The 16720-nt window shown below is 47.7% G+C and overlaps 1 protein-coding gene across 6 annotated transcripts in view; it reads right to left on the minus strand.

The window, feature by feature from the left end:
* LOC143824094 (potassium voltage-gated channel subfamily A member 1) overlaps nucleotides 1–12415 on the minus strand; it is a 148783-nt gene extending 136368 nt beyond the window's left edge. For 5 of the 6 annotated variants that reach the window (XR_013226685.1, XR_013226686.1, XR_013226684.1 and 2 more), the window contains exons 1-2: nucleotides 12258–12415; nucleotides 9980–11586 (exon numbers count right to left, since the gene is read on the minus strand). Coding sequence is in view for 3 of the 6 variants with exons in the window: in XM_077310974.1 (XP_077167089.1) it covers nucleotides 9980–10864 (885 nt within the window). In the remaining 3 variants the exon portion in view is untranslated. Of the gene's footprint in view, nucleotides 1–2588; nucleotides 11587–12257 lie in introns of those variants that run through there. The other variant, XM_077310973.1, reaches the window with a different exon arrangement.
* Nucleotides 12416–16720: the final 4305 nt, after the last annotated feature.

Consider the following 16720-nt stretch of genomic DNA (forward strand, 5'->3'; position numbering starts at 1 on the left):
CGTTCACACACAGTGTTACCTAGAAGCGTATCCCCCATCCAGTAGGGGATATACAGATATACATATCTAAAATAAACTTGTTTTACTTTGGGACAGTTCAGTAAGTAGAATATTTAGGAGTCAGGATTTTGTTAGTGAGTTGATGAGTTTTTAATATTTAATTTTAATTTAATTTATTAACTGTTTTTATGCATTTTAATCCATTTTGTAAACAGCCCCGAGCCCTTATGTGAGGACAGTATAGAAATCCAATAATAAATAAATAAAATAGAACCCAGAGATAATACCACTATGTGATACTGGCAATTATTTTAAAGGCGAGATTTGTAAAATGTTTATGAATACCATGGTTACTTATCTCTCCTCTGTAAGGCCTCACCATGGCTTGCACTGGCCAGGAAGCAATGGATTATCCAGTGATGTATCAGACTTTACTTATTAGAGATGGGCTTAGAAGATTTAAAAAGTGAATTGGTTCTCATATCATGAACTGGAAAAACAGGAAACAATATGACACCATAAAAGCGGAGCACAAGGAGAAGTTAAGTCTTTATAAATCAGGTGTGTAACAGAAATTAGCTCCTAATTGTGGCTGACATCTGATAACATACTTCATGGATTCTGAGCCACACATACAGCTGATGTTAAATCAGTACATAAATTACTGCCGTTGTATATTAGAAAGCATTCTGATATTGCTGGGGGAGCCAAAAATTGTTCAGATGACTAAACAGTGTCAGGAGGTTAGGAAGCTCCCAGCTTTGAAGGAATGCTTCCCATGCGTCTCAAAAGCTTCAAAAAAGTGCCATATGCATCAACACCAAATTAACATATGATGAACTCTGGACCCTGTCTAAAAACATAGAAACTACTTTAGTGTTAATTCCTAAATCTTTGCCATTTAAAATCAAAAGCAGCAGCAATGTAGGCATTAGAGAAATTTTGCATACCTCATGTCTGACCTTATTCTGATATTTTATGGTGAATCCCTGCCTCATTGAATACCGCACTATTGTTCTGGAATAGCAATCCTTCACAACTGATTGTGTTACCCACACAGGAAGATCAAGTCAAGCTTTCATACAAGTGGGGTAAAATCATCACTCAAACAGAAGCATCAAAAAAGCCTTTTAGTTTTAAGAGCTCTTGACGTCCTCAACACCATCATATACTCAAAAGATGACAGTGGTAAAAACTACTATACACAAAAACTTTAGGCTAAGAATAGTTTAGTCTATCCCACTTGCTAGCCAAAGATATGGCAACTTGCTCCAGAACCACAATGCAATTCTAAACCTCTGCATGTCCTGGCCATCAAAAGTTCTCACCAGCTTGGTGTAGGGGTTAAGAGTGGAACCTTCTAATCTGGAGAGCTGGGTTTGATTTGCCAGTCCTCCACATGCAGCCAGCTGGGTGACCTTGGGCCAGTCAGTTCTCTCAGAGCTCTCTGCCTCACTGACGTCACAAGGTGTCTGTACCAAAAAACCCACTTCTGCTTTCTGCCCATTCTCTCCTTCCCTTTTCAGACCCTTCCCTCTGTCCATTATCTTTTCCTCTTTCCATTCATACCCTTTCCCAACTCCAGATTCTACCCTCCAAGAACTCTTGACTGTTTATGCACTTGAGGTTTCATATCAGGCTGCAGGCTGGAGTATTAGTCGTGGCAAGTTGTCCCACCTCTTCCTGCACCCACATGGGGGAACATTTGGCCCGGTACACCTCATCCACCCCCGATTTGTGCTCCTGCATGGGAGCTGGGGCAATGAAGTTCCCAGTACATAAACAGTCCTTCACTGTCAGCCTACAGCCCACTCCTAAATCCAGCCCCTGCTTCTATAACCCATGTTTCTTTTGCACCTTTCCTTCCTAGACCTTTCTGCCTGTCCTTGAGCTCTGAGCGGCTCAGCCAATGGAATCCAGAGAATCTTCTTTTTGCCTCGCCTATGTGACATCGCCGCAGCTTAGCCAATCACTGCTAGAAGCTCCAGTATCTATGCAAAAACCCTTGCTTTCTTACAATATAGCTGTGCTAAAATCAACACTACAGTGACTTCAGTGCCTGTCAATTTCAGAAAAGACTACTGACCTGGACAGAAAGTTTGCAAATCGTTACCATCAACAATTTAGAGTATTCAAACAGGAAATGCTTGTTAATCATAAAACTGTTACAGAATCTAACAATAACGTATAAACTAGATCTATCATTTCTGTTGCCAATGGGTTCTTTTCCATTTCACCAATGCACCAGACGGTTGAACCTAACGTGTGATTTCCAAAACCAGATTTTTCTGACATCGTATGTGTTCTACGGCCGTGGTCCGCAACCTTCTTCAGGCTGTGGACTGGCGGCGGCAGGGAGGGCGATCGCCGCGGCAGGGAGGGCATGATCGCCGCGGCAGGGAGGGTGGCCCGGCACGGCCCTGCAGAGGCAGGGAGCCGCAGCCCGGTGGTTGGGGACCACCATTCTAGGGCACAATTTCCCCCTTTCCAACCGTCAGTGATCTTCCCACATGTCCCCCAATTACATGTTGCTGGGGCAGGAGAAAAACTGGACTCCAGACAATAAACCAGTCAATAGTATTCCTGAGTAAGATCCTTAAAAATTATCTTTAATCGATGCCAAGTATGAACAGATGTTAAAAGTGACAGAAGCAAGAAAAATTGCATAGAGAAAACTATGCACTTTTGTATGTTTTATATATAAACCAATAACATTCACTGTCCTAAAAACTGACAAACCAAACGATTTTGAAACTATTTCAGCTACGGTGAAGTCAAATGATCAGTAATAATGACAATGAGGTACATACTTGACCCAAAAAGTATAAGCAATTTGCAAATTATGGAACTCAAAAGACCCAAGTCAGCTTCAATGGTTTGTTGTTGCCCTGATGGAGCATATTTCTGCGAATAACCATTCCACAACCTCGCTCAACAATAAGATTGGATCTTTAAAATGAGAGGTATGTCAAAGAATCCATTTACATTCCTACCCACAGCAGTTATTTACATAGTTTCAAACCAATGTGCTGGGAAAAAAAATATGGTTAAATGACCTGGAAAGAAACAGCAAGTTCTAACGTTTTCTTCTTTGTTAAATTTAGTCATAAAAATATCCTTTTTTTTTTTTACTTTTGTACAAAAGTAAAATATACATTTGATTCCAATCACATTATAGAAATGCCATTGAAACAACAATTTAATAAAAGACAAATATGCCCCCAAAGAACTCAGATGTGCTCAAAGGATGGTAAAAGCTGGACAGGAAGACGAAATCATATATACATTATGATCAGAAGAGGCAAAACAAAGGAACACAATTATCAACCAGGGCTGTCTTCAAAGAAATCAGGGTAAAAAGCTGACATTTCTTTCAGAAGGTCAAGGCATGCTATTTCAGATCATACAAGTTTCTGACCTTAACTGATGCACATCTGAAGACATTAATCGTGTCCGAAATTCCATTGTGAAAATAAAGGCATTGGCTAATTCTGATTAACACCCAACACCATTTCAGGACATAAGAAAACAAATGCCACGCATACCCGTCTTTTTGAAACAACCTGTTCTGGAGTGAAATGTTAATTTAGAAGCCCATAATGCTATTTACACAAAACAGAGCTGTCAATTCTCGCTTTGGGACTAAATGGCTCAGAAAAGGGGATGAAGGAGCAAAAATAAAGAGAGTGTAGTTCCACTTTCCTGTGACTGAATCCGACATTGCCACAGGAATTAACAGAAAGGTTGAGTTTTCCAAAAGGGAGCCTATGCCTTTTTAAAAAAAAATTTAAAAAGCACTTCAAAATCATAAATACTTCCCTTTTTCAGCTCTGAAGTCAACATTGGTCAACCAGTAACAATTTAAACAGCGCGAACTAAAAAAACTTATATTTGGTCAAACATTCCAGGATTACCATCTGAATAGAATTTGGCAAGATGTATTCCAGGCTGCTCCTTAATTTATTTCTAAATTGCAAGTCATGCCTTACATTTCATTTGTGCTATAGTTTCACCATAAGGCGGGGAAAATTCCCAAACCAACCTTTTTTAATGTCAACGATTGTCTCTAGAGAAGAGTTGGAAAGAAAGAAAGAAAAATGAAACGGCTTTGCAATACTGTCTTCGTGTGCTGCCTGAATGGTCCAACTGTTAAGGGTTTATGTACACTTACTCATATATGTGCTTAGAGCTTGATGCATACGAATGGCTAAGTAGGCAGGACAGGTCAAAAGACAAAAAGGTTTTTACATTCTTAGAAGTCAGCATGAAATTCTAGGATGTTCAGCTGGTACCAAACTGAGGAAATATTTAAATTCTTCTGGTCCCAACATCAGAGACTCGTGCAGCCCCGAAACAGATGCCTGATCCACACAAACGACAGATGACCTGCTAAAATTGTTCTAGGACTGTACCGGTTCAGAATGCATGAAGAAAGGTTTTATGATTGAATGTGCCCCTCTGAGCATATGAACAAACTTTCTGCCTCTGGGATGCTAGGTAATAAACATGGGTTAATGCTGTTCCATGACCCCTTACCTCACTCCCTATAAGTTTCCCTCATGTGTTTTTGAGTAAAAGGGATTTTCTAGGCTTGACGTGGGTCATAAAGCCCCTCAACACCCCTGCCTGCGTTCTGAAATGCTAGGGCTCAGAAATAGCCTTGTCACTTCATTTCAGGGTTTGGGTAGACCAGGTCAGACGGAGCAGAATTACGGGAGTACAGAACCTTTAGGGCAGTGGTCCCCAACCTTTTTATCACCGGGGACCGGTCAATGCTTGACAATTTTACTGAGGCCCGGGAGGGGCGTAGTTTTTGGCCGAGGGACGTTGCCACCACCTGAGCCCCTGCTCCACTTGCTTTCCCGCCAGCGCCCCTGACTTCCCGCCGCCCGCTGGGGACGCTGCCAGCAGCAGCTGCACAGTGCCATGCCGAGGGGGAGCCCCAGCCATGGTGGCCGATGGAGAGCACCAAAGGTGAGCCATGGCACAGTGACAGGGCAGCCCCCGAGGCAGCAGCCGGGGAGGAGGATGAGGAGGAGCTACGGCCCGGTACCGACTGATCCACAGACTGGTACCGGTCCCCGGACCGGAGGTTGAGGACCACTGCTTTAGTTTATTTAATATTTACTATAATGGGAGCGCCACTGGGACCAAAAACTCATTTCCTCTACTTCCCATATATCTAAACTCTCCTTTAGAAGGGAGGTCAGTAATGAGAGAACCCATAGTCAAAACTGTTCACACGGTAGTAAAACACATCAATTCCACAGTCCTATTCCAGTTCAAGCCAGCTTTGGGGAGTTTTGTTTTGGATTTTTTAATGTTAGTGATGCAGACCCATTTATCTGGACTTCTCATCCCTCTGTCTGAGACACAGGGTATCTCCCTCCATTCCTATATAGCTTCTGTCACATTACTTTTTAGACAATCCATTAATCACCCCGGGCAGAGAAGTCTGTACTGTATTCCCAACTGTCCTTTTTACGAATACCACAATGTATTTCCTTGAAAAGGTGCACAATCTCTCTTCCATTGACAACACTAACTTGCAGTCAAGAGGTCCTCCTGTGTAGGCCTCACTGAAATGAATGGGTGGTACATAAATGCAACACCGTATTCTTGGATACCTCTTGTTCACTTCCCAGTGACTCATGGGACAGGTCCTTCTCTGAACCTCCTGCCCTAAAATGTACCCAAACGTCTACTGTCTGAATAGGTATCAATGTTTTCTAATCATATGAAATGCCTCTCTTCCAAGATGAAAGACACCCTCATGTCAGAATCAGTCCAGTTAAGCTACGGCCCAATCCTCACACTTGATGAATCAGTAAATAAATGCTTAATGTGGGGAGAACCAACGACCACACCAGCACCGTGTCACAATCCATGACATGACACTGATGCCAGGGAGACCTTCCAACTTTGCAGCTCCTCCTATGCTTGTAAATTAACCAAATTATTTCTGTCCTACTTTTCCACCCCTTGTCTGGCCACTCCCACAGGGGGCACACTTCCACACCCGCATTTTAGATCCCATCAATCACAAAAAAGAAATGTGGGAGAAATTATTTAAAAAAAAATAAATCCAAAGTTTATTGGTAAGAATCAGGCAGTAGTCTAGTGCACCTACAAAGAGATTTCTGCACTATACAGTGCAAAGCAACTTGTCTTGACTTTTAAGGGGCGGGAGAATCCTTGCCAGAAGTAATGCATGCCTATGCTACATGAGGTTATTCCCTGTACTCCATTCTTATCGAGTTCCTTTGTCATCATCATGAGCTATAAATGAGTAAGCAACAATAATAATTCCCCCAGCCACCCCCCCCAGCCCTAAAGATTCGCCCGTCCCTGCTAAAAGCAAAAGAAGCCATAACCCTAACCACTGCATGCAATTATTTCTCTTAAACATGCAGAATAGGGGTCAGTCCAGCAGTGCAGATAACTGAACCAGTCAGCATGTAATTTCACCAAGCTGCCCATCTAAGGCCTCAAAATCTCTTTGGGGGGGGGGCGAGGGGATACCTCCTGATTAGTGACCCCACACAGTAGTGAGCTGTCTTACTGATGGGGCGACATCACGACTTTCAAGTCATGGTTACAACCTTTCCAAAACTTTGGAGCTTTGGAAAGTCTAGGTCAGACCACATCTGGTACCCTAGTCTGGAAAAGAGTATCTGTAGGGTGGAGTGTGTGTGTGTGTGGGGGGGGGGTAAGAACATGAAACGGTAATGACAGTGTAGAAATTCCTACTGGAAATGCAAAATGGCTTTCCCCTTGCATTTTTTTGCAATCAGTTCTTTAAGAAGTTTGACTATTTCCTACCATTAGACTCACAGAAACCACAAAAACAGCTTCTTTCAGTACACCTGGAATATCAGGCTTCTACATATAACTGCATAGTTAATTTTTTTTTCCAGGTTTCAGTGCCTTTTAGAACTGTCATGATTTGAGATCTAGCCATTGAGGATGAGATGTGGGCCTGGAGGAACAGAAACTGCAGAGCAAATGGTTACATCATGCCTGCGGGTGGGGGAAGGATCTAACCTTTAAAAATCGTAAAAAGGGTGGTGCCTCTGTTGGTTAACATCCACAGTTAATCCATTTGCAGGGCCTATAGCTCAAAACTTGCATATTTGGAGAAAACGCCTTCTCACAGTGCTGTGACCTGCAACCCTCAATAAAAGTAGGGGAGTTATTTGGTGAGCAGTAGAGTCCCAAGGAGATCAGGTTCCAGAAGCCGAAGGAATCTGGAGGGATCGGAACAGGGGACAGACACTCCGCTGGTAAAGCAGAAGTGTCCAAAAAGAGACCAAGGGAGTCAGAAGGCAACCATCCAGCCCTGCTGGCTAAACAGCAATCTGCGGCGACGGATGGCCGAATATTCAGCTGGCTTGTTTCAAGGGACAGGCTCAAGAGTCTGAGCGGGGAAGCATGGGCTGAACCTTCTGTCCCCCCCCCTCCAATATGGAGAGCAGCCAAAGTTCTTTTAAAAAACTGGGGGGGTGGACTTTTGAGTCTTCTAAGCGCAAGACCGCAATTTATTTGGGCAAGGCAAATGCCAGCACGCTGTAGAAGCCACCTTGCCCGGCAAGGAAGGGGGACAACATTGGTGGGGGGAGATGAGGCATGCTTGCACACTGATGGTCTTTGCCCTCTTCCTCTGCCTCTCACAGCATTTCCCTCCCTCGCGCTCTCCGATGCGCGTGTACTTGGCCCAGCGCACTCTTGATCTTGCCATGTCTGTCCCCGTCCTACTCAGAGTCAGCTCTTTTCATAGAGGCACTTTCAGCAGTTCAGTGGCTGTAAGGATAAAGGCACTAAGCAACGATCTAAACTCAAGAGGTGGAGTCTCTCCGAAGAGTCCTAGGGGAGTACAAAATGTCTCTATGGTTCAAACAATGACTGTGAAAGGAACTGGGCTGCAATTTGGATGCATATAATAGATTAAGTTCCATTTTACATTCTAAGAATGCACCAAAAGGCATGCTTCTGCACCTTTTTTTTCTGCTCTAAGAGATACAGATTATTTAGGCATTGCTATATATAAACTGGGCTTCATAATTTTCCATATAGCTTTCCCTTTAAGGGATGGGATATGTTACTTTCCAACAAGGCCTGGACAGAAGCCAACGCATTTCCCTGAGCAATGCAGGAAAAAGAAAAATCTCTCCGGCGAGCTCTTCCTGGCCCTCAACTCCCAACAAGCAATTATTATTAATTTTCTTTTGTATTTATTACTGAAATCATGCATTAATTATTTTTTTTTTGAGTTACACCTTAGTCAAATAGGCCATAATGCTGAATATTTGAACATGCTTTGATCTCCAAAAGTTATTGTTCCCATTTGACTAACATACGCACTTAAATACAGTACTTTTAGTTAATAATCAGATACTTAATAAATAAAAAGGAGTGCACTTTTGGTGAATGCAAATCGAAACAAAACCAAAAAGAAAAAAGAAAAGGGCCTATTTTTAAGAAGATTGGTTGAAACGAAAGCTTATCCCCTATCATCTGAGGTAATGTTCCAGGCATGCAGTTATAAAATAGATAGTATGAAAGTCAAACATGCTTATAGTAAATTCTATTGTGCTATCTTGCAACGAAGGAGCTAAAAAGGTTTGCATCCAGTTCTGGAGAAGGGGAGGGGGGAGAAGTACACTGAAGCCATCTGCATTTAAGAAACCTTAGCAGCATTGCAGATGTTGCCTTCCCCCCCACCCCTGAATTTTAAGAGTGTATACAGCAAAAACCAAAAAGACCTGGCATATTTTTTTTTATAAGGTGCTGTGTGTGGATCTGCAGATAAGAACTACAAAACCTTTTGTAAGGGAAGGAAAGGTATCTTGTTCAGACTAAAGAAAGGCAAACATTTGCCACACGTTTCTGCTGCAACTTGTTTGGATGCATTTTCTAGGATGCATTGTGCAGGGTCTTGGTAGAAACTTTTCCTGGAATCCATGCATATGTTAAATATTTTTTAAAGAGTCCACTCTGGAGTTGATCTTTTAAACAAAAAATTAAAATAAACTGAAAGTAATGGGGCGGGGAAATCTAGAGTTATAAGCATACAATTCTTATTTATAACTAGGCTAGCTTGAAAGACTTATAGTTAACCATTTATGCCAGTTGGAAAATACCCTTTTAAAATAAAACAACCCAAAAAAAGGAGCATCTTTTCATGGATCCTGAAAGCTTCTTGAATCGCTGAGCAAAAAATTTCACAATGCAACAATGCATCTACGAGGTAAAGCATTCAAAGACTATTCATAAAGCATCTACAAGGAGTGACCACAGATCACTTAAGAGTCTTCAAGCTGCCGGTGTGTCTCCTTCTAGATAGATATATATATATACACATTTATATATATATATATATTTAAACATCTGTGAGCAGCTTGCTTTTATTAACACAGTTTTGGTTGGCTATGGTGTAGTTGCCAGTTCTGAGGTTAGCCTCTCTAAAATTGTCTATGCTATTATTCATATCCTCTTCAATTTCCATGTACTCAGATTTGCTGATTGTAGAGGAGCTACGGCGACTCAAGTCACTGTCAGATGCTAAATTAGGAGAGCTAACTTTAAGTAACTGAGCCTGTTCTTCCCCCTCTGTTTCTCGGTGGTAGAAGTAGTTGAAGTTGGACACAATGACAGGTACAGGCAGGGCAATTGTTAGCACACCAGCGATGGCACACAAGGAGCCAACTATCTTGCCTCCAATTGTCACAGGGTACATGTCACCATATCCCACAGTGGTCATGGAAACCACTGCCCACCAGAAAGCATCGGGGATGCTGCCAAAATGAGTCTCGGGTTCTTCCGCTTCGGCAAAATACACCGCGCTAGAGAACAAAATCACCCCAATGAAGAGGAAAAAGATAAGCAACCCTAACTCCCTCATGCTCGCCTTGAGGGTCTGTCCCAAAATCTGCAGGCCCTTAGAATGTCTGGAGAGTTTGAAGATTCTAAAGACTCTTACCAGTCTGATGACCCTCAGGATAGCCAAAGAGGTGGCTTGCTCCCCTTTTTGGGGCCCCTCCTGCTCGGCCATCTCTGTGCCCAGCGTGATGAAATAAGGGATGATGGCAACTATGTCTATGAAGTTCATGATGTTCTTGAAGAACTCGGCTTTGCTGGGACAGGCAAAAAAACGCACCACCAACTCAAAGGAAAACCAAATGATGCACAGGGTCTCCACGACAAAGAAGGGGTCGGTGAAGATGTTGAACTTCTGCAGCATGGTGGAGTTGTCGCTGCGGTTTAGGAGCTCCGTATACTCCCTGCCAGGCGCTTTCAAGGCTGGCAAAGTTTCCAAGCAAAAGATGACTATGGAGATTAAAATCACCATGACAGAGACTATGGCAATGATCCGGGCCGGCCCGGAACTCTCGGGGTATTCAAAGAGGAGCCATATCTGGCGCTTGTATTCCGTCTCGGGCAGGGGCCTCTCTTCCTCTTTGATGAAGCCTTCATCTTCCCGGAACTTTTCCATGGCTTCCTCTCCCAGTTCGTAGAACTTGATCTCCTCCGAGAACATGTCCAAGGGCACGTTCACAGGCCTACGCAGCCGGCCTCCGGACTGGTAGTAATAGAGAATGGCATCGAAGCTGGGCCGGTTCCGATCGAAAAAGTATTCGTTCCGCAGCGGATCAAAGTACCGCATGCGCTTCTTGGGGTTGCCTAGCAAGGTGTTGGGGAACTGGGCAAGCGTCTTCAGCTGCGTCTCAAACCTCAGGCCGGCAATGTTGATGACGACCCTCTCGCAACATTCGTGGTCATCGTGAGCGCCAGGCCGGTAGCTGTCCTGCGGATGGCCTGGCAATGCAGAAGTCTCATCCATGTTCTCCCCGACCATCACAGTCATGGTGGCAAAGGGATGGGGGCAGACAGATTAGAAGGTGAGATGTGATGCAGCAGGAGGAGAGTTCTGAGAACCGGAGGAGAGAGAAGAATGGAGAACTTCGGAGGGAGGGGAGGCTGGGTCTGGAGACAGAACTACAGAGTACATGCAGAGGAGAGATGGGGTCCTGGTACGGACAGCTTCAAGAGCAAGATGGAAAGTGGGTTATTAGGGGCTGGGGACCTCAAGGATATAGGAATGAGAATGGGGTGAGAAGTGTCCAGGCTGGAGAAAGGGAGGGGTACAGGATAGCAGACATTTGGGAGGGAAGGGAGAGGAAATCTCTAGTAGTACCCAAAGGGGCAGCTGAGGTCTCCGAGGAGGACCCTGGCAAAGCCAGGAGGCCGGGATCCTCCTTAGCTCCTTGCGGGTGTCTTTTTAATGCAGTCCCTCTGCTCTCCTCCAGATCGAGACCATCTCTGCTGCAACGGTGGCGGCAGCGGCGGCGTATCAGCGGCTCCTGCTGTTGTAGTCACACACTTTTCTCCCCCCCTCCCCCTCCCCCGAAAATATAAATAAATAAATGCGGGCAGCCGGGATGGACGCAATGGCTTGAAATGCCGAGTCAGCAATATCCAGTTGCTCCTGACTTCCTCGGGACCGGCCCGCCGGGTTCCTCTTTAATTTCTGCTATTTATGCAAAAGAATAAAGCTCACTTCCGGGAAGGGGAGGCAAGTGGTAGATACTGCAAAGGGACAAGAAGTATATTCATTTAAAAAAAACAAAAAAAAAACCCAAACACCTCTCTCCTACCCAGGCAGCCAAACTGCAAGACCCCAGATGCGGCTGCATGCGACTCTTGGCAGGACGCAACCTGAACCACGGAGAGTCCACTTCGAAAGTGGGAAATGCGGGACCCCCACCCCTGTCAGAGGCATCCTCCTCTCGCCCGTGTCCCCCCCCCCCCGGGCCAATGTCCTGCACCTTCGCTCCTGCTAACTTTCTCGAGCCTCCCTTGGCTTCCCGGACAACTTTGCCTCGCGACCCCGACCTCTCCGCAGGAGTCCCCCCGACTTTCACGCGTCGAGCTCAGAAGCCGAACGCGCATGGGAATTGGCCAGCCTCCGACCGATGCCCGGAGAAATGGGGAGCGGGGGGTGGGGGGAGGAAAAAAGAAGAGGCTCCGCGATGTCTTCTGAAAAGCCGCAAAAGGGGGAGGGGGGAGGAAACGCTTTGAAGTCCTGGGAAAGGGGAGGGGGAGTCGCTGACTCTTCGGCCCCCGGAGTCGAGGGGGGAAATGAGAAGTCCTCCTCCGCAGTTGCCCTCGTCTCGTGCTTGTCTCCCCCCCCGCCCGAAGCCCCCAGGCAAGCCTCGGTGGCGACGAGCCGCGCCGGTGCCCAGGGAGTCCCCTCTTACCTGCCGCGGTGGGCCGGGTGTTGCACCAAGCCCCGGCCGGAATGCGTCAAGGCGCTTCGCAGCAGTAGCGGCGGCGGCGGCAGCAGCAGCACCAGCCAGGCGCCCGCCTCCTCCTCCGCCTCCCGCGCCCCTCTCGCCCCCTCCTTCTTCCCTCCCTCCTCCTCCTCCTCCTTCTTTGCAAAGCTGCCGGCGAGCTGCTGAAATATTCATAGGACCCCCCGCCGGGAGGGAGGGAGGGGGAGGAGAGACGGGGGGAGGGGGAGGGGGAGGCCGGCCGGGGGCGCCTTCCTCGCGGGCTGCCCCAGCTCCGGCCGGCTGCGGCGGCGGCGGCTCAGGCGCGGGGCCGAGGCGCAGTCCTGCGGCAGGAGGCGAGTCCCCCAGCGGGGCGGCGGGAGGCCGCGGCGGCTGCGGAAGACGGCGAGCGCCCGGCGGCCCGGCCAGCCCTCGCCTCCCGCTGGGGCGGCCGCTGCAGGCTCAGCAGAAAGGGGGGCGCGCGTTTTGGTGCAGCCGTGGCGAGGCGAGGCGAGGCGTTGCGGGGCGCGGCGTTGCGGCGGAGAGGGGGCAGGGCAGGGCACGGCGGCGGCGGCGCGGGGTCTCCGCCAAGAGCCTCCGTCCGAGCTGGAGCAGCCCCGCGCGGGCCGGCGGCGTCGCAATGCAGGCGCGTGGCGGGACCGGACGGCTGCGGGCTGGGCGGCTCCATGCATCCGTCCGTCCCGCGCCCCACCCGGGCCTGGCGAGGGGGCAGAGGGGCGCCCCTTCCCGCCCGGCAAGTTGCTTTCGGAGGGGGGCCTTGGAGGGGAGACAGCACGGCCGGCCGGGGGAAGGGGGGAGCGGGGCGGCGGGTTGGCCGGGAGCCATCTGGGAGCCCGCGGTGCCCGACACGCGCTTCCCCGGGCGTCGACGGCTGCTGCTGCCGACGCCGCTTCCAGGGGTCTTTCCCCGCTGGGGATTGAGCTCGGACTTGGCCGCCTTCGGCCCAGGCTAGTGAAGTCCTTCTCCCCCCCCTCCTTCTTCCCCGCAACCAGCCCTTAGCGAGAGTCGCGGTGCTCAACCGGAGCGGGTTGGCCCGGCAGCCGCTGGGGCTGCCGCTCGCCGGCACATATAGGTTAGTGGAGCATTAACGTCTCCAGGCAGGCGAAAACGATGCGGGGGGGGGGGGAATTTGTGCGTGCGCTTCGCCCACTTCGACGGCCTTCGCGCCCCTCCCTTGGCGGGCCTGAAGGCCGGGCGGGAGGCTCTGCAGAGAGCTGCTGCAGGAAAGCGCCACCCCCCCCCTCCCCCAGCCGAATATACCTGCAGAGCGACTGTACTGGTGCCGCTCGGTTTCCTCCCCCCCCCCCCCCTGCAGCGAGCTCCCGACGGGACGGGCTCTCTGCAGGCTCTTGGCGGGGCCCCTGTGCCCAAGTGCGCCGCCAGCCTTCGCCCACCCACTGAATAGCCCCCACCCACTCCTTTGCTCCCTCCGGAATTGGTCACCGGCTGCCACCGCCACAAACACAGCCGCCCCCCCCAACCCTCCGTTTGTAATCACGTGCTAGCTAATGGGCCGGCTGCAACCCCCAAGAGGGGCATCCCAATGCATTTGGTGCACTTATGCCCTGTGGGGCAGAGGGGGGATTTCATCATCAGAAGAACATTAGGGGGGAATTGCCCCTTGCCTGACGCTGTCATTAGCTCACCAAGCTCATTAACTGGATAGATCTCAACACCAAGAGGGAGAGGGAGGGAGGACAGACTGACAGAGGGACTGGGGGGCATCTTGGATGGATCCAACCTCTTTCTCCTCCCTGGAGAAAAAGAGGCACCAACAATTCATAGATCTCCTCACAAGCACCGGACACACACAACGGTAATGTTTGACAGGGGGAGCAAGGAGACAGCTCACCCAGTACTGAATCATAAACTGATTTAAGTTTCTAGTAATCATTGTGCAAGGGGGAAGATATTGATTGTGCAGCCATGAAAGCATTACAGTTTCTCAAATAACCGTTCTCCCACACACATAAACATGCTAAGCTGTTGCCAAGAGTCATAGGACAGCCAGGGTGTTAGAGTAGCTGAAGTGTTGGGTTAGGACTGGAGAGAGCCGAGTTCAAATCCTGGCATGCTGAGAAATGTACTGGATGACCTTGGGCTAGTTATTTGTTTGCAGGCTAAAGATAAAAAAGGAGGAAGGCGGAGCTGCTTATGTTGCCCTAAGCTCCTTGGAGAGAGAGCAGGATACAAATCAATTTCAATACACGACTTAAAAAACAAACCAAGGTGGGTTTTCCAAAGCAGCTTGGGATGAGAACATTCAAAGGGCAGAAGATGAGAACGCTCCCACTGGTTACATCTAAGCCGAATCACAGTTGTATATAATGTGTTGGATCCTGTTTATTTTCTTCATTTGTACTCTGACTTTATCCTTAGTGGGTACCCAAAATGACTGTTCTCTACTCCATTCTATGTTCACAATAACCCTGTGAGGTAGGTCAAAATCAGCTTTTTGACAGGCCCAAGGTAATTCAGCAAGCTTGAACAGTATAGTGGGGGTTTGAACTCGGGTCTACAAGATCCTGGCAGCACCGACGGAAGCACCAGCAAAGCTGGCTTTTCCTTGCCTTCCCTTTTCTCCAGCAGCATCTTGTGGGTGCCCTAGATTTGATGCCAAGGTTTGGGGGACCCATTTGGATTAGAAGGACCTGGATGGCCGCAGAAAGGAAACAGAAGGAGGTAGGCAAAACTGCCCTCCCTGCTTTTTGAAGCAGTAGAACTTATGGCACCTGGGAAGGATCCTTGCATGGTGGGAAGGGCAGCCTAGAACCCTAAAGGCACAAAAGCTATAAATCAGGCTTTCTCAACCACTGTTTCGTGAAACCCTGGGGTTTCTTGGTGGCCATGGACGGGTTTCCTGAATGGGTGGGGGTTAATTAATTTTAATGTATTTTATACATTTATTAAACATTTATTGGGTGATATGATCATATGGGGTCACCCCCCACCCCCAAAATGGCCAGTGATGGGTAGAAAGGGGAGGAATCCTGTGTGGGCAAGTACACAATTATGCTTCCCAGCCATATTCTGCATGATGACACCACTTCTGAAAGAATATTTCAGGGGTTTCTCAGTGGTAAGAAAGCCGAAAAAGGCTGCCCTATGTGGCCACCATCTGTTGGGTTTTGATGTAATTGTAGTTAACTGGGGTTTTAATGGGTATTTTATTGGGTTTTATTGTCTGAATTGTTTGTTGTGACCCGTCGCAAGCTGGTTTCCAAGAGCGCCGGGCTATAAATTAATAAATAATATAATAATAAGTTGGCCGTGAGTTGACAGCAAAAGAAGAAAAAAATGCCTATGACCCCCCATTAAATCCTCTGGCAATAAACTCCACAATTTAATTGTTTATTGTGTAAAGTTTTTTTGTGTGTCCTGAATCTACTGCCTATCAACTTTGTTGCCAACCTTTGAGTCCTACTATTTGGGGAGAGGGAGAAAAATATTTCTCTGTCCATTCTCTTATCTTGTGTATCTATATATCGAATAGCCAAGGATGGGCCAATCTGCAGAGATCTAAATATGCGGATTGGGCCCATATTGACAAAAAGATCATTTTTTCTCCAGCCTTGGGAGACCCCCAGAATTGGCAGGGGGGAAATATATTAAGTGGGGGTTTAGTCTCTCAAAAATAGTTTCTTGTAGTTGCTCTTAGTGGCCCTGGAAACAACACAGTGGCTTCCAAAGCTCTACCTACACCAACATGTGGCTCTCCAAGTAAGGGATATGCGGAAGCCATGTTCAGCCCTGCCTGCTGGTGAGCCCGTTTAGGGGAGAAGACCCTGCAAAAGCAGCCAGCAAGCCCCTCTCTTGGTGGTCCTTGTGCCTCCAAATGTGACACATAACATAAGAAGAGCCCTGCTGAATCAGACCAATGGTCCATCTAGTTCAGCATCCTGTCTCATACAGTAGTCAATTACTGGAGGGCTAGCTGTGGGCCATGGCCTTCCCCTGATGTTGCCTCTTGGCTCTAAGATTCAGAGGTTTAGTTCTCCTCAGTCACCATGGCTGGTGTTTTGATTGTGCAGTAGTTTCTAACAGTTCTTTCATTTGCATGTGTTTTATCATTGGACCTTGCTGGACTGATCTATGCACTTAGGAATACCTGTGTCCAGAAGCTTGTACATGCTTTAGCCTGGGAAACTTGGCTGGGGAAGACTGAGAGCCTGGCATGTTAATAAGTGCATCAAGGTTCAAATTGGAAGGAGAGGTTGTGAGGGTAACACAGATGTATGCTTGTAGTGTTGCTCTTCAGTTCTAGCAAGGGTAACCCTTGCTTCTGTGTATTATTTTTCTTCAATAAAGAGATCTGTTATCTACAATGGGTCTGCTTATTTGGAATTCAACAGAGGCCTGACATGCGCCTGCAAATCTTGGTTTCGATCCAAGAATTCTCTTAAGTGAGGAACATTCTATGGGAGTAAGCC

Source organism: Paroedura picta, chromosome 14 (genome assembly GCF_049243985.1).
Source record: "Paroedura picta isolate Pp20150507F chromosome 14, Ppicta_v3.0, whole genome shotgun sequence".
Lineage (NCBI taxonomy): Eukaryota > Metazoa > Chordata > Lepidosauria > Squamata > Gekkonidae > Paroedura > Paroedura picta.